Below are 23,201 nucleotides of genomic sequence, written 5' to 3' on the forward strand. Positions count from 1 at the left end.
AGGTGGCTTGGCCTTTTGCCTTTGGGCATTCATGCATAAGAGGGGATTGAGTTGAAATACTAGACCCAAAAATTAAAATCCTGTCATTAAATACTGACCCTTATGTTCTTCTGTAAGGGCGTGTAAATGCTGACAGAGTTTTCAGTTTTAAGGCAAAACCCATAAGCGTTTGACCATTTGTGCTCTGAATGAACGAAGAGATGATTTTTACTGGCAGGCTTGCATTTTGATTGTGGGATTGACCGTGAAGATGAGTGGTGAGAGTGTGGTGAAATGCTTCAAGTCAGGAGTCAAAAAACGGCAGGCAACAGACAGGTACTTTAAGGTGAAGGCAAAGCTTTCGTTGTTGCTAAGAATGCCAGTTTTTTAAGAGAATTAAGTGCGTAAATCAGGTTACACACTTCAGATTTGAAATGCAGTTTGCACACTTTCTAGGTGGCTGGATGGGCAAAAGTGTTGTCAGTTGATGCCGTGTTATTTTTGGCATTCAGAAATAAATTTTAGCTAATGATTAATTCACCTTTTGAACAATTTTATTCAGTTATTTGCTGTTGAAAAGTTGGGCTCGGAAACAATTTTAATGTAAAAAAAAAAAAGATAATGCTTTTGGTCCGCAAGGGTGCATTATATTGATTAAAAAAAGGACAGTGTATATAAACAATAAATATTTTGAACTTTGACAGTAGATCACTTTATTTATGTAGGATCATGTGACACTGAAGACTAAATTAAGTATATTTTCATAAGTTCTTGTTATAGAAGTGCAGTGTGTTTTTTGCAGAGTTCTTGTTTTTTGTTATTTATGGCAGCTGCCAACACCGCACGATAAATATTTGGCCTCGTCTCATTTGGCTCATGAAGTTCAGGTTAAGCTCTTTTTAAATGCTCTTATTATCACTTAGATGAACGATCGATGCAAGCCAAATTTAACATGATTAATGAATTTGCACTGTCAAACCAACATCGTACTCTCATTATGCTCATTATACTAATCATTGCAAAAACACAGGATGTCCCACTTTCCAGAACTTCTCAAATAAAAGCCCTAAAGTTGACTCATTTTATTTTAATACCGTGAGTCTCTTATACATTATTCAGAGACATAGAGAGCCACTTTGTGAAGCATTATGAATAATCAATAAGCAAACCTCAGTAATACATCTTATAAAGAGATCATTTCTCCCTTGACTGTAGAGCAGATTATAGTCATACAGACGGCAAAGCGCGATTTCATACGGACCTCCCGGTGAGGTCAACGATGTCTTGGGGCTAAACGTTATTGACTGAGTGCTGCAGCATCTGCTTGTGTCCTTGTGTGTTGCTGACTCCATTTGACCTCCACACACACACACACACACACACAAACGCACATCCAAGGTGAGAGTTGTAAGCTTTGTGTTTTACCCTGATGGGACTCCAGGGCCCTCGTCTATCACACTGTTACACACAGAACATCCATAATTTACAGCTAAAGATTCAAAGAGGAAGCGTGTTTACAGTGGAGGCTTGTTTCATGTGTGTTGATGGACTTTTCAGCATCTGCATTGGTTGTACGAGAGCATGTTTGCGCACAAGCAATCCCTGTTTCGAAACAACGAAGGTGTTGGACCTGATTATCTCTGCTGTTCCCAAAAGCAGAAGACGTAGTTTTCGCTGAGTTAGCGTACAAGTGAATGAACTTTTCTCTCTTTCCGCATCTCGTTTTTTTTCCTGTTTCACAAGGGAGTGTCTAACAAGGGTAGTCGGTGTGGATCAAGAATGTAAAGTGAATAATTTACTTGGACGTTCTTATTATTTATTTAGTCTTTTCTGTGTGCTGGACAGATTATGTGGTTTAATGGTCCTTTGAGGGGGTATTTACACTTGGTCATTTTTCATAGTTACAGGATCATGAAAAGACCAAGCATAAACGCATCTGCTTGTTCAGGCCACACTTGTAACGTTTAATCTTCCTAAAATAAACTACGACAGCATGAGGAAGTGCAGGAGCCTCGCAATCATCGATATGAAACCTAGAAAGAGTGGCAGCAAATCCCAAATGCAAAGGTGCAAAGGTACTTGCTGGCATTGGCTTCAAAGTGAACTTTGTTTGCATATAGCATGGGAGTAGTTGATCAGATTTATATCTGATGTGTGGAGACGCATTTATGTTGCCAAGTATAAATGGATTGTGCGTACCCAATCAGAGAGCAATACGATCGATGCAAATGCATAAAGTGACTAAGTGTAAATGGGTTAGTAAATGTGTTTAAATGTTTGTTCTGTGGTTGTTTTAGGTGAGAGGAGGGCTGTGGAAGGAGAAGAGGAGGAAGAAGAGGATTGTGGGCCATCTTTGGACAGCAAAACTGAAGATTCTTTTGGTATTTACTACACATCATACAGAAGACAAATGTTTGGCTAGCTACATTAGGCAAATTCAAACCAAAATTCACAAGTCTTATTTTTTTTGGACTATTGCCCTTTTTACTAATATAATTAATTATTCATCTCTTCCTTGTTGATGTGCGCATTGGTTGGGTCATAAACCCATCAATCACATGAGATTGCATCAATTATCAAATAACAACAATCCAATGATTTAATCAATCTCTGATGGACAAAATCCATCCTTGTTCACAAAGCTGTTTTACTTTTGTATATCACAGTGTGCATTCATATTTAAAACATTTTCACATGTGAAATCTGCATGATCTGGAATGTAACATAAAGGAAAATAATGCCTTGCAGATTTCGCCACAGGTTCAAGTTCCTCATAAAACTTTTTACTAAAATGACTGCACCTTTTAAACTTGAGTGCGAGTATTCATTGTCCATAGCACTGGAAATCCTCACGCGATCAAAATAAAACCATTGCAGTTGTTGGTCTTTGGCTGCCAGCTTGGTTTTATGTCCCATTGTATAAAACGATCACTTGACCTTGTTTCCTAGAGCATTCTTGTTCTCTCGTGGCACAGTGACATACTTGATCTTTATTTAAACTGATATGGTTGAGGTTAGATTTGCTAGCATTGCTGTTACCACCGTCCTGCACTGCAGCCCACTGCAATAATGCTGAACTATTATTGATAAGTCATGGTTCTTCATTACCAGTCCCTAAAGTCTCAATGGGGAGCTGTTCTAGTCATTACTTAGCATACAGTCTTATTCTTTGTGCATCATTGATGCTTGTCAGTCACTTTAGAGACGGCCACTAGCAACATAGTGGCGTGTATTACATTTAGGTCTAGTAGTGTATTTTGAGTTCTGGATGAAGCTGTATATTTCCCTTGTTTACAACCAACAAAAAACCATGCCTTGACAAATTCCTATTGAAGCCTCTCAGGAGATCTGAGAACTCCCTAGGCTACCTTGTTATAAAATAGACAGCTGTTTAAGTCAAATTTTCAAAACAAAATACATAAAAGTCCATCTTTTCAACACATTTTTTAAAAAATGCACATGATGTTTAATTAGAATTCAGAACTCGTGTTCTCTTTCAAAGCTTTCCGTCTTTTTGTACCTCATCAGGAATTGTGGCAGCTGTCAAACAGACCTCACCATCAAACCTCGTGTTTATGTAGTTATACCACTTTCTCAGGCAAAGCTATTGGGTTATGGGATTTTGAAAGTTCTTTCTTTTGTTATGATTAATTGAATCTGGCTTTAGCGTATTCTTGTATGTGGAGTAGTTCTGACCTGATTAGTTCCGCTGTAACTGCGTAACTCTTTATTTAGTGAATGTTTAGGTATGATAAATGCCCACAATCAATAAATAACTCTCCAGACCCCAGTGTGCGGTTTTGACTCGCCTCATAAATACCTCCTCTAATGAGAGAAGGAGAGAAATTTCTCATTAACAGACTGAAGGTTGAGCCTGCTTAATTTAACAGCTTTACCGTTGGTTACCGTGATAATTACAGCTCCGCTTCTCTTTGATCTCGCCAGACAATGTTTCCCAGATTCTCCAACTCATCAGAGAAACAGCTGCTATATCAGAGAAACCCTCTCTATGGCAGGGAAATGAGAGACAGCTCCTCCATCACATGACACGCGCTCTGAAGTCTGGATTTACAACTGGTGCCTTTGTTGAACACAATGTGGGTGATTCCTGGGAGATTTCAGAGGGACCGGGGGTTAAACGGCATGCCGAAGCTTAAAGGGGTAGTTCACCCAAAAATTGAAAGTCGGTCACCATTTATTCATCAGATTGTTCATGCAGCTCTTTTACAATGAAAGTGAATGTTGACAAAGGGCTGTCGAGCTCAAGGAATTACAGAGCCTCATAAAGGAAGCTCTTATATGGCTTGTGTACTGTATTCCACATTTAGTTTTTAGTCTGTTCCTCACACAATGCTTTTTATTGGTACCCTGCCAGCCCCTTATCTTATATTATTTGGAAAAGAGAAATGCGAACATCCTGCATAACATCTATTGTTAGGCATTGGAATGACATCAAATAAAGGTGACTGAATTTAAATTTTTAGCTGATCCATCTCTTTAACCCCAATAGCAGAAAGCGAGAATACACTCGTGTTTGTTGATTTAAATGCAATGTTGGTCACTGATCACATAACGAATTGTGTTTGTGTGCAAACAGGCTTTCTTCTTGGTTCTACCCTATCTAGACAACGTTCCTCTTATTACTTCTTTAAAGCTACCTGAGTTCACTCATAAATCCCTTGGGTCTCTAAACCTGAACAAGTACTGAGGCAGGAGTATCTGCATAAGCTTTGATGCTCAGTTTCATATTCTCTAACATTAAAAATGTGCATATTATAACAGGATTCTTTTCCCTGGCCTCTCGGTTTTGATAACATACACAGATTTGAAGACCGAGATCTTTAACCACACCTTCCATCACTCAGGAAAACTTGATGCAGGTCTTTGTCTTTCTGCTTGTGTTCCTGTAAAAGTTGGCCTTCCTTGCTTTGTTTTCCCCTCTTTTGTTCTTTGTAAGTACCGTTTTAGCTGTTTTGCTTAAGCCACAGGTACTGAGTAAGATAAGGCCCGTTCAACCCAAGCAAGATAACTGTAACTGAAAATACAATAATTCAGCCAATCAGAATTTAGTCCACTTTAAAGAGCTTGAGGATGTAAAAATAAGTGAAAATGTGTGCTTAAACTGATAAAATAAATGTAGGATTGTCAACTAAATCAATGATCCGATTTGTGTTTGCAGTTAATCTCATTTAAACTATTTTTTTATTTATCTGTATATATAATTCCAAATCTGTAGGATTATTTATCTCAAGAAAACTATTTTTTTTCTCAAGAAAACTATTTTTTACATATTTTTACATAGAGCTGTCAAACAATCAATGGAGTTCAAAAATATTTTTTTTAACAATGGATCATAAATTTTATATATATATATATATATATATATATATATATATATATATATATATATATATATATATATATATATATATATATATATAATTATATAAGTAACTACAGAAACTTTCCTTTTATTAACTGTAACTGATTCAAGAATTTGTTTACTACTCCAACGGATAAGTGAACATGACCAAGTGAAATTTTAAGTTTGAGATTTTATGCAGGATTTGTTAAAACAGGAGTAAAAATAATAAATAAGCATAATAAAAAGCATTATAGGTAGCATTAGCAAACATTAATACAATTGCACCACGCAACCCTAGTGCTGAAAGGCAATGAGAAATTTGGAAATGAGGACATAGTGATGAAATGAGGGAAGCATGGTGTTATGGGAGTTGGTTGAAGATGGAGTCTGAGGGTTTATGCAGTCTTCTCTACTGTGTGACCTACTTAATGAATACAAATGTCACACCAAACAGCAAAAGGTCATTTAAAGGTTTTATAAGGTGACTCACATAGACTTAGCCTCTGGCCACAGGTTTTCACACTTTCATTATGGTTTCTTGGCCTCCCCCGATCACTCAATCTGGGTGAATGCTATTATCGAAGACCAGTCCTCATAGATGCCTGTGCCTTCTCACTTCTATATTCTAGAAGCTACAATTACCCATCTAAATGCATAATTGTGGCACTTGCCTGCCTCCTGCTGAGGACGTTCATGCAACATCAACCCAAGTGCTGAGAGTCATTTTGACTGTCGCAGTCACTTCCTTTCCAACACTTCACCGTAGAGGTGACACACACTGAGTTGCCCTTGGCGACTGCATTCCGTGGGTCAGAGTTCAATACCTTGATTTACAGCATCCTGTCTGGTCGGCTCTGCGGAAATGAGGCTCCTCACCACAGTGTCTTCAAGAAAAAAATCACTGCCAAGAGAAATTATGACACACCGTTATTGACTCCTGCAACATTTCCATGAAATTTTCAACCACCCTTTTCTCAAGCATCCAGATGTGTTTACTGCTAGTATTATTTTACTGGAATATATGGCCTGAGAAGTATGACATGGACGTTTATTTTTTCTTTAATTATAATAATCATTATAATTTAGTGTAACAGTGTTTTTCATACAATTTGCAAGCTCTGAAAAACATAAAAAAACAACTCCAGAAAAGTGCCATAAATTGGATGCATTTGCAGTTTGACACTCAGGGTTTGAAGTCAGTTAACTTTGTCAAGATCAGCGCTCAATGAACGAACATAAAAACTGGAAACTAACTAAATTTTTACAGGAATATAATCAGAAACAAAATCAAAATGAATAGTTCCAAACAGCAAAAAGTCTAAAAAAATGTAATGGCCATTAACCCGTTATTAACGTTATTTTATTGTTCCATTTAATATTTACATTTTGCAGTCAGCCAGTCATGAATTGAATTGGTATGGCCTATGAAAACTACTTGGATGCACAAAAAGTTAATAAGCTACTACATTTTTCACTAAATAACTTCAATTTCATTCTGCTCCTCACATTAAAATATCATTAAAGTTACAGAAAGTTTGGAACATGCTTGATCAATCATATAAACTATGCGGTACTTTTGTTGTTGCTTTTTTCCCTTGCATTCCCATTCACTTTAATATGTTTTTAAAAAAACAATCTGCAAAATATCTTTCAGCAGCATTCATGGGATAGATTCCTTTATGTGCATTTACACTGAAATGCTTTAGCCAGTGGGAACATTTAGGCTCTGTATTCTCTCGTCTTTCTGATGCGGGATGCTTTTCTTATTGATTAGTCCACATCTGCGTGTACAAGCAAGCCTGTAGTTTTGAAATTGGAATAGATTTTTTCCTTTCTACATTGATTGGCTCAGGTGACAGCTAATTACTCAAGAGTGTGTTTGTGCGTGTGTTATGCAGAGTTGATATTATTTCATGTGGTTCTTTTGTTACGGTGCTCCGGTTGACTGACGTGTTTTAACATCTGTTGTATTGTTCCGGCAGAGCGCAGTCTTTTTGCGGACCCATGTATGTAGCGTGTTATGATGTACTGGCATGTTCGTGTTTTCATTTCCTCTGGTTAACATTTTGTCGCTTTGGCTGTCACAAGATGAGATACGGCAGGTGTGTTTGTGTGTGTGTGTGTGTGTGTGTGTGTGTAAGTGTGCCACGTTCCTGCAAAGACTGTGTGTCTGTAAGTCTGCTGTGGAGGGGCACAGTCTCTTCTAAATCAGAGATTGGCAAACAGTGCTGTGTTTTCTCTGAAAATGTCTCCTCTTCTGAGAGAGACAACTGACCTTTCACTCAAACACATACCCTTGTACACATCCAGCAAGGCTAAGATTGTTTTACTACTTCATGCAGGGCATCCAGATCTGACTCCATCCATTCAACAGCTGATGTATAGAACAAAGTGTCCACCCTATATATATTTTTTTGTTTTTTTTGTATTCTGTTTGTACGTCACAATCAGCGTTGGGAAGGTTACTTTAGAAATGTAATCAGTTACAGATTACAAGTTACGCTATTTAAAATGTAATGAGTGCTGTAAATACTTATTAAAGTAACGTAACTGATTCCATTCGGTTTACTTTTTGATTACTTTTTAAAATTTCTAATGATTGTTTTCAACTGCTGTTCATTTTGAAACACTTGAAGCAGGCCGGATTAACCTTAGAGTACTCAACACTGATTAATGTCAGAGTTTCACAATCCTTCATCACTTGAATAACGATTTAACCATTTCAAAGCACAGCCGTCATAAAATCAAACTTTAGCACCTCTTTTTACTTTAAGGTCGTACCGAGGTTAAACACTAATTTAAAATCATAACAAGAAATAGTTTAATAGCTTAGATGCCTAGCTATGACAGAAAACACTGGCAGTTAACAATTCCTTTAGGGGGGAAATAAACACTTAATCTTAAGAAATAAAGCATATAAATCCAAACAGGAAATAAAGCAGTTATTGAAAAAGCATGTGTCCTAAACTCCTGAAATGCCATCTCATACTGAGCAGTCGATGCAGTTTTCAATAGAAATCAATTAAATCTATATATATATTTAGATGTAACCTGAAGGAACTTGTGCAGTTTAATCGTATAGATGATCTAATATTAGATGCATATATAAAATCTAGTAACGTTTGCTATTTCTTAACCAGTTGGAATAAAGTAAAAAAAAAAAAAAAAAAAAAAAGAAGTCTTAAATGTGCAATCATTTTTAGGGGCCACCGTACACTACAAGTAAAAAAAAAAAACAAACAAAAAAACGACATAGCTACATAAAACTACTTAACACTCATATTTCATTTTCACAGTTTTAAAGACTTAAGTATTATTCTAAAGCATTGGAAAATTGTAATAATAAAGAAGTGTGTCCATCTTTTTTTTACTGGAAGAGTGAAAGAATAACGCTCTTAAAGATCAGTGAACTTTCTCTTTTGAGACAAAATTCTCATTGACTTTTCTGAAAGAACTTGGCTTAGAATGTTTAGCATGTGCAGTTTATTGTCTCTTCATCTTTTCCCTATTTTGTTTATTTTCACACGTGTTAACGACTTCACAGCTTGCCCGGAACAACAGGGGAATTAGCCAACACAGGCTTGATTAAACAAGCGAAAATATGGTACGACAGACCGGTGTTGTGTTTAGAGATCGGGAAGTTTGCAGAGGCATAGAGATATGACAGATGTGCTGTGTATGTAAGAGTGTGTGTATCTGTGGCAGTCAGAGCTCATGGCCGCTGGATATGGACGTTCTAGCCAGAACGGCCGTGTGTGTCCACCTCTCTTATCTCCTGCAGATCCCTTCCTTTCATCTCCTTTCAGACCTACAGGGTACTGGACAAACCCCTCCCTAAAATATAGTCCCCCGCAACACACGCACACACTCCAAGGCTGCTATCTCACTGCCACAGATGAGGACCTTCATGTACAGGCCAAATGACATCCCCCCTGTCCTCGTCCCACTACCACACACACACACACACACATTAAGGGTTCCCATCTCACCTGGCTCATTCAGTGTCCCCTCCTCCTCGGTTAACAGTCTTTCACTCCCTTTTCCATCCTTCCCCTCCTGTTGTTTTTCTGCCTTTGCCTTGACTCTAATCTGAGCCTGTGTGACATCTGGAATGTCCTCTGGTTTTGATCGAGATAGTGAGAGAGAGAGGGGGGAGAGAAGACATCGTTTGAACCCAGGCAGACACCTCTAAACACTGTAATTTAAAGCATCTATTGTGTTAATTACACAGCAGAGGTTCAGTTCTGTTCTCTGCATTTGTTGTTTGTTCAGGATCTTCAGTGACACTGTGGCAGGCATGAAAACCCAAGAGCATCGTTCCAGCCCTCTGAAATCACATACACAAAGTGAGTATAGAGATAATAATATGTAGCTCATCTTTTAAGGTCAAGTAATAATAATCAAGAGTACTTTTTAAATGGTTATGATTTTTTATGTTTAATAAGGGGGAAAAACACATTCTCTTCCATTTACCTCCTAACTATTAAGTGGAAATTTTGACATGAATCAATAAATTTTAAATGAATCAAAATGACAATGTAACCAGTCACAAAATAAAAAATTTGGCCCATTTCTAATATGTTCGTGTGTAGCGGTTACTGAATTTAGATCACAAATTCACTTTAAAAGTCACTTCCAAGTACTTAGGTCCCTGAGTCCATCCCTATAATCAGAATTACACTACAAAATTAGATAACAATTTTGTAATGTTGGCTATCAGGTAAGTCCCCATGACCTATTGACCAACATCTGGCCTGCATTCCTTTACGCATGAGTGAGGAGTAAATACACGCATATGCACACTAAATTCATTCCCACAAACAAAAACAGACCTACATACAGATATACGTGGTGGCCGGAGCGTAACCCTTCTCCTAACATAAACACCAGATCTCACCTTTGAACTCCTCACCTTTCATTCTGCTAATTGGTCCGTGATGCTATTTTTCTCTATGGCTAAAAATAAGTTCCCATTTCTTTCACCTAAAATAGAGAACTCTCCTTCCCTTCAACTGTTCTCATCTTCCCCTTTAGGTCCGGTAAAAGCCCAGCTCTTTATGATGTTTCTGTTTTTAACCTAATTAATTCTATAGCAGCCTAAATGGGATTAGACATTACCATGTTTTGTGCTTACAGACTTCTGAAAACTAAGTGCTGAAACATCATTTATATATTTTCCATCTTCATCAGCAATCTACTCTTTACTTTTTTCTCACATTTTTTTCTTCTCATGACTAACGTCTCAGTTTAGTAGTACTTGCTACTAAATACTTATTTCTAATTAATCAAACATTATTCTAAAGCATCTCTTTTGCCAAAAGGTTATAGAGAACTATGCAGTTTGTTACATAGTTGGCTTAACTGGTGAATTGGTGAACAAATTAATTGGTTTAGCCACTATAGATGAATGTGTCTGAATATATGTAAATCTATGAGTTTTTTTTTTTTTTTTCATATTTGTTATTTTTACATCAACAATTAAGTAGAAGGCCACAAGGTTGTGTGGACAGTCATGACTTGTTTTAAGCATGGTTGTTTAATTTTATTTTCTACTGCTGGGCAGCTGTTGTACTTTAAAGGTGCTTTATTCCTTCTGCAAATGTATGTGCGTGTGTGTGTCAGTGTGCATTAGGAAGCATGAGTATGGTATAAGACTTAGTGAGCTGCAGCATGAACAAGAGCAGTACGCCGAGCTTGAATCAAAGAGGGCTCAAACTCTTTGCCCGAGGGTAAATTTGTGTGTGTTAGAGAGAGAATGAAAAAGGAGTTAGACTCTCTCTCTCTTTCTTTCTTTTTTTCTTTCAGTTCACTTTTGTTACATTTTATTTCTTAAATGACAACGTTGAAGGCGTTATCTTGTTTTGACAGGTGATGCACGACCCCACTCTCAAATGAAGGGTCTCCAGTTTCGCAGCATTGCCCCCAAAGCCCCAGCAGTGGTTCCATCCTCTGCTGTTCTATCCTGCCAACCTCCCCCAGCCCTTCCAGAAGCATCCACGGCTGTCAGCCCAAAATCCATACTTGTCCCTGCCCAAAACTATGCACTCATGCAGGTGGCCGGACAAGAGGGGACCTTCTCGTTGGTGGCCTTACCTCAGACACAACAGCAACAGCCAATCCAGAAGAACCTTAAGCTGCCTATTCCTAGATACCAACCAGTGCGAAGCAAGAGCGCTCCAGAAAAAGGCAGTAGCAAGATACCGAGTCCAGCCAAGGTTTCTGCAACCATACAAGCTCAATTACCTGCTGTGAAATCAGAACAGAATTCAGACTCAGAGCAGCTTGTTATGATCGATGCTCCAACTTCGTCTGAAATCAACCCCTTGCTCCCAGGTTCGCAGACAGATCGAAAAGTGGAACAAAAAAGCGATGCCGGTCCACTTAAAAATCAGCATGGAACCCCCCTTGTTGCCCCTGTCAAGAAAATCTCATCGGTTAAAACCCAAATTGAAGGTCAAGCCTCGGCTGGCAGTGCCATCACGGTCCTCTCACCCACTATCTTTAGCAAAGCTGTTCAGATCATTCCATCTCCACCCAAGGGCAAGCTGCCCATCCTGCCTTATGCCAAGGTGAAGAACTCCCTCCTGGCACCAACCAGCCTCGCCAGCACCCCGTTCTCAGACAAGCAGACTGGAGCCAAAAGCAGCCTGAAAAGCCCTCCAGACAAAATCAAGTCCACAGACAGCAAAGTTAAAAGCGAAAGCCTAATCCAAGACCACATCAACACCCAAATCAAGAAACCTCCAGGCAAGAAACGGGGGAGGAAGAGAAAAACAATGGAGGATATTCTAGCCTTCGAAGCTCGAAAGAAGAGATCCCTGTCGTTTTTCAGAAGGAGGGTACCTGAGAAACTTCCAACTGGTGCTTCGAATTCTGCCTCTCAAGAGAAGCTGCTTGATATATCCAAAAAGTATCGGAGTATTCGTCCCAAGCCGGTACTGGTCATGGAAACTACTATTCCACAACTTGTTCCGCTCCCTTCCTTGTCAGCATCAGAGAACCTTGATCAGGAGCTCGTATTAGGACAGCAGATATCAAGTGCTCCACAGTCTTCGCAAGCTACTGATCAGCAGTCTGTGTTAGAATGTAAAAGTGGTGGAGGAATGATTTACACAGGAAGTCGTCCACTGCATCGATGTCCTACCTGCAACAGGTGTTTCCAGTTCAAGCATCACTTGCAGAGCCACATGAACAGCCACACTAACCTGCGGCCTTACGTCTGCCCGGTATGCAGGAAGGCCTACGCTCACTCAGGCAGTCTTAGCACACATATGAAGCTGCACCATGCTGAAAGCAGGCCCCGGAAGAGCCTTTGCTGTGAATTCTGTGAGAAGTCATTTGGCTATGTGGGTGTCTACTTCAGCCACTTGAGAGAGGTGCACCGGGTAATACTTACTGTTGAACCGTCCATCAGTCAACATGAAGAAAACATGTCTGTAGGAGAGTAAGTAACAAACTTTGAGTGTTGGCTATTGCTAAAGCCTTCTCGTTCTTGACATAGACGTTCCTTGTCTTGCAGGTCTTCAGAAGCTGATGAACAACGTGTTGACCCGGTCGAGCTACAAATTAAGTGTGGGCGCTGCCAGGCCATCACCCCTACCTTTGCTGACATGAAGCTGCATTTGTTGTATGTGCACGGAGAAGAGGTCCAGGTGCGGTTGAGGGACGGGGCCATGCGCGGGGGCCGTGAAGCAGAGGATGAACTGGTCAAACATGCAGCACATTACTGGAGGCAGCTTAATGAGAAACGCAACCTAGTTCACTGCGGCACCTGCGACGAGGAGTTCTTCTCCTTTTCCAAGTTCAAACGCCACCTCCATTCTCACCATCAAGAAGCCAGAGTGAGTCAAGAAGAGGAGGACGAAGAGGAGATAATAGGTAAGGAGGGCCATGTACTAAGGGGTAAAGGTATATCCTTGAGGGTGGGCTCTCACTTTAACTGCATCCTTTGCAGTAAGGTGTTTAATAAGAAACAAGATGTTATTGAGCATTGGAGGGCACAGCACAACTGTGAAAACCCCACCCTTCTATGGGATGTCCTGGACTTCAAAGGGGAGAGCAAGCTTACTGATGGGCCAAATTAACTCCAAATGGGTCATTTATTATTTGCTCCGTGTGTCGAGTGTGTGGTTTATGCTGGATGCAGTGACGTTAATGCAAAAAAGAATTATTGACTTTTTATGTTATTTTGTTTTGCACTGCTTTTTAACAAATGTTGTTTTGTAATGCTTAAATTTTGTAATGTTTTATGTTTGGTCTTTTTCTTTAACGTGCAAGAAAATAGTCTATAAAACTCACAAACCGTAAATTCAGTCAACATTACCATGGCCCAGCTGCAGATGTAATATAACTGCCAGCAAACAGAAAACCCTAAGGATGATAATTATAATTTTTAAGGTTTGTGGACACAGTGTGTTAGTGACTGCTTCAGTTGAGTGAATCAGGTGAAACGGACTAACAAAGGCTCATCAAAAACACATTGCCTCTCACACAAATTGAAAATTTGCTATAGTCTGAATACAAATGGGGAATGATTAGCATGCTTGAAATGACATGTCAAAGAACATTCAAAGTAACACAGATTATCAGTGACATTCCACAAACACATATACATAATCACACAGTTTCAGACCTCATTCCACAGCTAAAATAAATACTGCCAGAAAACCTCTGCTGACTTTTTAGTCTAAGACAAGCAGGTCCACTAGTAAGGATTTAAAATATTGTTAAGAAATAATAAAGTCAGTTTGGCCGAACTTTAGCTGTTAAATTTAGTATGAATGTATGTATGTATGTGTTCTTCATTAAATATTCTATGTTGTATTTTTGGATGGAAATGTTACGTATTTAAAATGTTTTTTTTTTTTTTATGGTGACAAGTGGTGATTTATTTATATTATCAGTCTATTCAAACATATTTCTGTTCATAAAAAATATCAGGGTAAAGGAATGTTAAAAAAAAATCCCTCCTAATTGTTATATATGTATACTTGTATAGATAGATTGCAAATATATCTAAAAATATTATATACAGCTGTATATTGAGAATATATATTTACACAAAGATGTCCCCTGCTGTTTGTTCTAAAAAAAATTAACAATGAAATATATTAACCTCTTACAGTGTCTTAAACGTTAAACATGCAGATTCAGCAACATTACCAGTCAAAGGTTTGAGCACACTGATGATTCAGCAATGCTTAGATGTTATTAGGTCTTACGTAAATGACACCTATGTGTCTTTTTGTTTTTTTTTCACTAAGCTTTTCATTAAAATGCAAAAAAAAAAAAAAAAAAAAAAAAAAGTTAATGGGACCAAATAGTAAAGAAAGCAGCCAACAAGTGCCCAGCACACATGGCAACTCTTTCAATACTATTCAAAAAAAACACTTCCCAGGTGGATTCTTCATTACTGAGTTGAGAGACTGCCCAGAGTGTGCAGAGCTGGAGTCTAGGCTGCTTAAAGGCTGAAATACACTACATGATTTTTCCCCATTTCGCAGTCTGGAATAGTCTATTCTAGTTTCCAAAAGTTACAGCCAGTTTGCCGATATTGGGTGGTCGAACTCAAGAGTTTTAGAAAATCACAGTGTATAATGGGTAAAAAATGTTAAGACAATGATTCATTTCAGTTGGAGAATATCAGACATATAAATATTTTTAGCCAACTTTAGTTGTGTTTGGAACAGAAATAAACAGAAATACAACAGAAATAAAGGTACTACCCCAGGGACAGCTTTTGTACCTTCTCAAAAGGTACATGTTTGTAAAGAGTCCATTTTGGTACCTAAAAGGTACATATTAGTAATTAAACTGTACATATTTGAACCTAATAGGTACAAAAGTGTACCTTTTGAAAAGGTACTGTCCCAGTGACAGCTTTTGTACCTTCATTTCTGAGAGTGTGTCATGTAATTTAGGCGTTTTAGTCAACCAGTGTATCTGTAGCGTGTTCCAACCTTTAAATAAAATGTTATTTGTTTTTTTTTTTTTCTTTACTATTCTAAATATATATATATATATATATATATATATATATATATATATATATATATATATATATATATATATATATATATGGTGTGTGTATATAGACAGTAGTAATGATAAAGAATAAGAATGTGTTCAAACTTTTGACTGGTGTTTGTTCTGTAAACAGTGATCTAGTTTAACTGGTGCTGTGTAAAGCAAACCGAAAAAGTTCACTAACGTTGCATTCTTGACACTAAACGAACTGCAAATCCCAAAGCACCATTTCATATGTCTTTCAAAGTTGAATTCATATTTTAGATAAGCTAAAGTCAGTAATTTTGATCTTGACAGTCCATAAACAGATAAATGCTGCTTGTCTTGTTAAAATTACCCGTAAGTGTCTTCGTTGTACAACTCGTCTTTGGTGGATTGCTCCTGACTTACGCCTGATTTACCTTAAAAAAAAAAAAAAAAAAAAAAAAAAAATGATTTTGTTTAAAATGTGGTCTTATTATATTCAAAGTGATTGATTGTTTAATCATGGAAAGCATTTGAATCGGTTTCACTAAACAAGCCAGTAAAATGACACAAGTGTCTTGTAGCATTTCCAGTTCTGAAGATTTCCCCGCCACTGTGATAGTTAAACGTGTCTGTTTGTGGCTTAAGATAAACTAAGCCCTGAATAGCATTTGTACGACAGAGAGAGAATCTTCCCTGCATTATTGATTATTGGTGCCTAAATAAAAAATAAATAACTAACGACAGTATGGTTGGTGTGTTTATTGTATGCTACAACCTCCTGGCTGTCTGACTTTGATTTCTCCCGTCATCACTCTAATGAGCACAAGCCAACACATAAGCTGCTGCTTCTTAAGGCTTATCTTATTCCATATTACAAAGACATTTACCGCAAGACTTCATTTGTAGGTTGCACAGAACAGTGAGCCGTGTAAGGCAAGAATTAAATCAATTTCAGCTGGACACATGATGGATTTATATTTATACAACAACCTATATTCACTGAAGGAGTGCTAATGCTTTTATAATGTCTGCTTGAATGTCTTGCATCATGATCATGTCATCATTATATCGTAATATTAATACGCACATTTCCAACGACTACTAGAAAGCGCAGTTTCCCATCCCAGTGTGATCATTTTGGTCACAAAGCAACATCCAGTATTTTATATCGCTTATAATTGTGACTTACACTCTTTCTATCACGTTTTATATTGTATTCCTCAGTGCTTCCCGAGCGGCTCTGGCTCTGATTTATAACCTGCATTAAATGATCATAACTTCTCTGTCCCAATAGTGCAGTCACTTCAGATGCAGGTAGTGAAGGAACGTCAACACCGATGCATATTCCTCTTTAATCTGTGTGGCACTCTTTCTCACTTCCACTCTCTCTCTTCACACCAGAAACATGATCACTCACAGGAGATCAAAGCCCATCCTTCTAACAGGATTAGAGGATGGAGCTTTAGAAGGAGGAGAGTGTCTGTTTTAAAGTAAATGAAGGATGTAGGGCTGGGGAAAAGAGAGGCAGAAAGGAGGTTGCAGGAGAGAGAAAGGAAGTAGGAGGAGATTGCAGAGACGCAATGCTGGGGAAAATAAAACGCGTAAGAAAAGACGGTAAAAGAAATGGGGAGAACTGACGGTGAAACCGCACGGGCGCGCGCCATCCATTTCATTTGCAGAGATGACCGTGATGAGGATGAATTCTTCATGAACTATGATGAATGGATACCGATGAAAGAATGATAGAAAAAGTTCTCCCGTCCAAAAAAAGAAGCAGCCCAGATACGGCGAGCGTGTAGACGTTTTAATGCAGCATTAAGCTGCATGGAGACTAATGGAAGCGAGAAGCTCTATCGATCCGTCCTGGTTTGCTCGGGGGAGGAGAAATAAAGAGATGATGCCGAGCTGAAGATGAATGAATGAAGTGAAGGGTGTGTCTGAAGTACATAACCGTCACCTGCATTTACAGACACGGGCATTTCTGGAACCCGGAGTGTAATGTGAACTGAATTAACACATTCACTGAAATTAGAAGCTTTATGAGAGAAAGGAAGCATCTCATCTCTCATAACCTGTAATATGATCTATTTATTTGACGTTATAGAGGATTTAAAAATGTAGAATGATACTTGTATTGATCCATCACAAATTGTTTGAAATGTAAAAGGCCAACAATAACATCTAATCATTCTAAAAACGAGATCAATTTAACTTAGATAAAATAATTTTAACCTATTGCCAATTTACATGCATGCAAAATGTTTTCAATCTCAAATTAATGCTGTATTCTGAACATGCTGTTACGGTGGCCCAATAGTGCACTACGCAACCAAATTTCCACATCATATTGTGGCTTGTTCCTATTATGTTGTGCTAATTTTGTGTTGTGACCTGTTTCTGTGGTGTTGCGCTACCTTTTTGTGCTGCATCTCGTTTCTGCCACCATATTCTATTCATCAAAGAGTCCCGAACAAAAACGTATCACACAAATATTAAGCAGAACTGTTTTTAACATTGATAATAATAATTCTTTCTTGAACGATTTCTGAAGATTAAAGTAATGGCTGCTGAAAAAAAAGCTTTGCCATCACAGGAATAAGTAGCCTAATTCTGATGTTATTTCTTTTAAAAACAACAAACTTTTGAACAGTAGTGTAGTGAGACTAAATTCAAAGTAATCTGAAAGCAAGTCTGCTTCCTACGCTTCTCATCCTTCTTGATTTTATTGGTAAGAGAACATGATATTGATAATATAATGCAATGCGGTTCATTAAAAAGTAAACCAAAAATATCTATGAGGTTTGAATATAAATGTTTCTTCCCATTGCAGTGTGCTACACCTGGAGACACTTGTAAATACGAAGCCCTTGTCAGTGACATTGCCGCTTTTTGGTCTCTCCTGTGTGCTGTGTGGTCCAGATGGTACAGAATCACTCTGTTCCACTGGGTCTCTGGTAGACCGCCCAGAGGGACAGTAGCCATCTGCCCAGGACATCTCACTACCCACACACAACTCTGACCTGAAACGCACACAAGACTACACACACAGACAAAAGAGCCACTAAACTGCTCATCTAGAACACTTCCTGATTTCACCATCAACGGTCAAAGCTTTACCGCCCCGACAAAGGGGCCCCAACTCCACCAAGGGCCAACCTGGGAGCTTTTAGTGATTACGTAAACACTATTCAAGTCACTAAAGTTGTTCGCAAATACATATGTTTGGTTTATTTTTAGTCGGCTGTTCCCCCGTTGATTAAACACGCTCCTGTTTTCATTCTCAGCCAATCAGTGCTCGCTCATTCACCAGAATAGATTAGTGATAATTGGCTCTAGGTTGTCAGTACTTTAGCATCCTAATGAGAGCAATATTTACTAATCTAGAAAGGGGAGTGAGAAAGTACACCAAGTTTGACTGTTTTTAATGAGACCCAGGTAGGCTAACCGGAGCAGTCTGGAGTAATTAGGAAAGGATGTAGAGCATTTTCTCTCCCCCCGTCCCGCCCCACCGCTATCTTCCAATGTCTTCCCACAGGGAGGATCCTGACAGTGGAAATCTAAGGGGGGGCTCAAGGGAATTAGGTCTGCCTGAGTGATAACCTACATTCACCCAATCCGACGTCTTTCTGCAAATAAGGCTAATGACATACCGCAGGCCTGCAGACATGCATGAATATTATGTTGATGTTATGTGCATGCAAGCGCTACATTAACTAATATTCAAAAACCGGCCGCCTACACACGTTAAGACATGAATGCATAACACATAATTTATTCACCTACATACACGGTGCATGGAGGAAATTGTGCATCCATACACACTGTTGCACACATAACCTTTGATGATGCTCCTCTGCTCCTTTGATGGCAATTACCTGCGGCATGCTCTGAAATTCTCTTAACCTTATCTGATAGGTTAATTAGCTAATGCATATTCGTCGCACTGGATGCCGGGAAAATGTCAGAAGCGATATGGAGGAGTGCCTTACATTTACCTAGGCGACATTACGGCAACATCAACAAGTATTTTAAAGCGACCCTCCTTTTTTATAACGCTTCATCATAGACTAGAATCTAATAAACTATTACAATGAGAGTTTATCATTTTTCACTCCAGTCGTCCTTTCCTCGGTTTTCACTTTCACGCCAGTTTGCAGGACTAATGAGTTCTCGCAATTTGCAATTAAGAAAAGCATTTTATCATTATCACCTCCAGCTATATTCCATCCCTCCTTCCTCCCTCTTTCCCAGATGGAGTGTTACAGTGTGGCCTCCCGTTGTGATGATCCCCCTCGGGAAACCTGGATCCCACCTCGGCGGTCAGAATCAATTACGTTCATATCTCTCTCTCTCTCCTTATCTCTTTTCTCTCTCTCTCTCTCTGCTGTTTCCATGAGTCACATTTTGCAGGCGCAGCATAGACTTCCCTGTCAGGTCCTGAGAAAATGCTCCTCCTTTCAGTGCGTTTAACAGGTTTAGAGGGGGGACCGGAGAGGTGATAAATTCACTCAGAGCGAGAGGAAAATGGAGAGAGGGGAAAGGTGTATGTATGGGCTGGGGAAGCGGATGACAGGTAGGAATAATAACCAGACAGATGAGGGAGAAGAAACAGGGACAGAGAGAGGAGAGTGTACATGTTATAGAGAGAAAAGGAAGATTTATTTTGGTTAGTTAAGGCAAATTTTAAAACTATACAGGTTTTGTACAGGTTTATCAAAAATACCTTGTTTATTTCATATTAGTTAGGGAATTTTGTTTAATACCCTACCTATCTATCTATAGACTTATGTAAAACAAAAGTTACAAAATATCTCACTACATAGCTTCAGCTTGTTTGAAGACTGATGAATGCTTCCTGAATGCATGACTGATAGATACAAGTTTGTAAAAAAAAACGAGTGTGACCATTGTTGGGTGATCTGTCTCTTTAAGGCCTGTGCGGTCCTCATACAGTAACCTTCTAACTTTAAAGTTGAAACTATTTTAAACTACATTTCCAGCAAGGTTTCATCAAGAAAAACACTCTTGTTTCTAGTTTTATATTAAGGTCTGTGTAGTTTGGTGCCTAATCATGGAGCAAATCCAAAAGCGTTCAGGTCTGTATCCTTCAGTTACTTGCGATGTTGAAATATTTGGCATGCAGGTTTAAAAGATCTCTTGAGAAACCTCTCGTATTCATTTTCCTTTGGAGAGGGCTGTCTTGGTAACAGAGAAACCATAAAATAAACATAAAAGAAAAATAAACAGGCCGAAACAGCACACAAACATTGGCAGGGTTAAACCAAACTGTGTAAATGCCTCATTCTTTCTGTTCTGTTCAACTACCTGAAGCGCTTCAAACGGCAATACTGAATTTCTCTGTGGCTTCAAACACGCATAATATGGAGTTTTCGCATTACATTGATGTTGTTTTTTTGCATTCGATCTCAAACAGGCACAACGCCATGCACAGCGAAACCCATCAGTATCACTGCGTTACCAGATTACGGGTCATGAAATACAAGTTGCGGAAAGGAACATTAAATTCTTTACATCTTATTTGTGAGAGAGCTCTGCACAGCAACGTCAATGCAATGCCTACCTCTCATATGTCTCCATAATCAATACCATGTTATGCAGCCACCGGAGGGAAAAAGAGAGAAAATAAAAAAGGGTAAGAAAGGAATAGAGCGAGCAGATCTGAGCTTTCCTGTATTAAACGGCTGAGTGGATTTACAAGCTTTTTCAGCAAGTTAATGCATTGGCTGTGCCTTTACCAGTAGACAGTTGAGTTGTGCATACAGCTCATTGACCTCACACATGTACCTGGGCCACACGTGTCACGCGTCGCATCCAAGTTCTATTACGGGACTGGTAGAACCAATATATCAAACATCCTACCGAACACAGTCACACACGGGCTTATATCTCAAAACTGCACACTTTAATAATGTAGCTTTATACATGTATCACTGGGATCTTTTGGTTTTCTATAACGCCATGCCTCCAGGGCTCTGATAACTGAGAATTGATATTTTCTTCTAGGCTTTCCACCTGCTGTTTACTTGGACAATGGCAAGAGACATCGCATATCAATATTTCTGACTCAACAGAGCACAGACAGCCAAAAGCTCAAGCTTGCTATAGCTTACACCCTTAACACAGCTTTTAAAGGGCCAATTAGGGGAAGTTAAACCGTTTGCCAGAACAGTGTGGCAATACACTGTATAAAAGACTGAGGTAAGTACTGGCTTGCCTTTTGCTCATAATCTCAAATTGTATGTTAGGTTATTGAGGTTTTTATTTTGAAGCAATTAGCTCCATCTTTAGCATAATTTATTTATTCTGTAGAACATTTTTATATCATCAGTTGTAATAAGCAATATTGAAATCATGTATTTATGCATTTACTAGTAATTCATATCACATTAAATATAAAAAATAAAAAAAAATCAGGACATTCCAGGACAATTTCTAGAGTTTTGCTTGGGCTGCGTTTTCAGTGTGTTGTCATGTGTGTTACAGGGAATAAAACTTTCAGGATATGACCTATTGTTCTGAGATAATGTGCGATGTAATGTTCTCCAGCTCTCTTGGACAGAGCACGGTCAACGAAAAAGCCCCATCGCCGCAGGCTACAAGGAGCGCCAAGAAACCGCACCTGCCAAAGACAGACTCCATCACGAGAGCCATATCAGGTTTTACTGCAGGGGTGTGTGTGTGTGTGTGTGTGTGTGTATGCCTCTGAGGAAACAAAGCCTTTTAAACACCTTTTCGTCTACACATCATCCAAAGGTACAAGCGCAACCTCCTAGCAATGCCTTTAACTCTGGGAAAACATTACACGCAACATTCGGCTTCAGGACTGTGAAGACAAAAGGAAAAAAAAATGAAAGTATAAAGACTAGCAGAAAGAAGTATAGAGGAAGAAATGTCGGTCATGTAAGTTTGGAGAGCTATGGGGAAAAGATTTCTGTGAACTAAAAAACACATAGCATATCCATAAGCAGCAAGCCACCCACTAGCTCTTGCTAGCCCATTATAGGCCTGGCCTAGCATTAAAAAAAAAAATGCAGCCCTCTATTCGGAAAGTCCAAGATATAAATTGAAAAAACAAAAGTCCACTGCTGTTCTTATGCACTTTTATGATAGCATGATAGAATTGTGTCTGCATAATTTTCGCAACACATCTGTTATTGCACAAATCATCTTTTGGACCCACTAACTAACTCCCTAATAGAACTAAAAGGATTTACACACATATATATATATATATATATATATATAACAAAATAATAACAAATCCGTTTCTATTTTTTTCAAAGTATCATCAGATTTGCTCAAGCACGAGAAGTGTTCCTGTTGCTATAGTTAATTCTGTCGTGAAACTTAGATTTGAAGAAAGCTTTATCACACCCCTCAACTGGCACCGTGGAAAAGATGCAAGACGTATTGTATCCAGTAGATACAAATACAAAATAAACAGCAGAATCTGTGTCTTTATAACTTTTTATAGAGATATATATATATATATATATATATATATATATATATATATATATATATATATATATATATATAGACCTACGTTTCACAACAGGTAAATGCTCTTGTGTTCTAATTCTACTTAAATTACTTAAATTATTATGCTGCTCATTAAGGAAACTATTAGCTCTATTAGCTAATAACTCTTAGCCCATATATGTGTTTGAAAGGACACACATGTAATTTATTTGGAGAATATTTTATTTTTAAAGCTTCAATAACACTTCTTTTTCTTCTCTTCCAGCATCAAATTCTTTTCTAATCCGTTGGTTTTCTACACAAATATTTAATAAAACATCTTATAGGCTATTTGTGGTAACTAGAAACAGCACATGTAAAA

General features: G+C 38.4%; 1 protein-coding gene across 4 annotated transcripts in view; it reads left to right on the top strand.

The window, feature by feature from the left end:
* znf438 (zinc finger protein 438) overlaps positions 1–22,757 on the top strand; it is a 44,215-nt gene extending 21,458 nt beyond the window's left edge. The window contains exons 2-8 of one of the 4 annotated variants that reach the window (XM_043254174.1): positions 2,277–2,360; positions 3,925–4,076; positions 9,617–9,690; positions 11,213–12,788; positions 12,864–13,222; positions 21,362–21,556; positions 21,842–22,757. In XM_043254174.1, coding sequence (XP_043110109.1) covers positions 4,075–4,076; positions 9,617–9,690; positions 11,213–12,788; positions 12,864–13,222; positions 21,362–21,510 — 2,160 coding nt within the window. In that variant the 5' untranslated portion in view covers positions 2,277–2,360; positions 3,925–4,074 and the 3' untranslated portion in view covers positions 21,511–21,556; positions 21,842–22,757. Of the gene's footprint in view, positions 1–2,276; positions 2,361–3,924; positions 4,077–9,616; positions 9,691–11,212; positions 12,789–12,863; positions 14,308–21,361; positions 21,557–21,841 lie in introns of those variants that run through there. The other 3 variants (XM_043254171.1, XM_043254172.1, XM_043254173.1) reach the window with 3 other exon arrangements.
* The last annotated feature ends 444 nt before the right edge of the window (positions 22,758–23,201 follow it).

Source organism: Puntigrus tetrazona, chromosome 12 (genome assembly GCF_018831695.1).
Source record: "Puntigrus tetrazona isolate hp1 chromosome 12, ASM1883169v1, whole genome shotgun sequence".
NCBI classification, from domain to species: domain Eukaryota; kingdom Metazoa; phylum Chordata; class Actinopteri; order Cypriniformes; family Cyprinidae; genus Puntigrus; species Puntigrus tetrazona.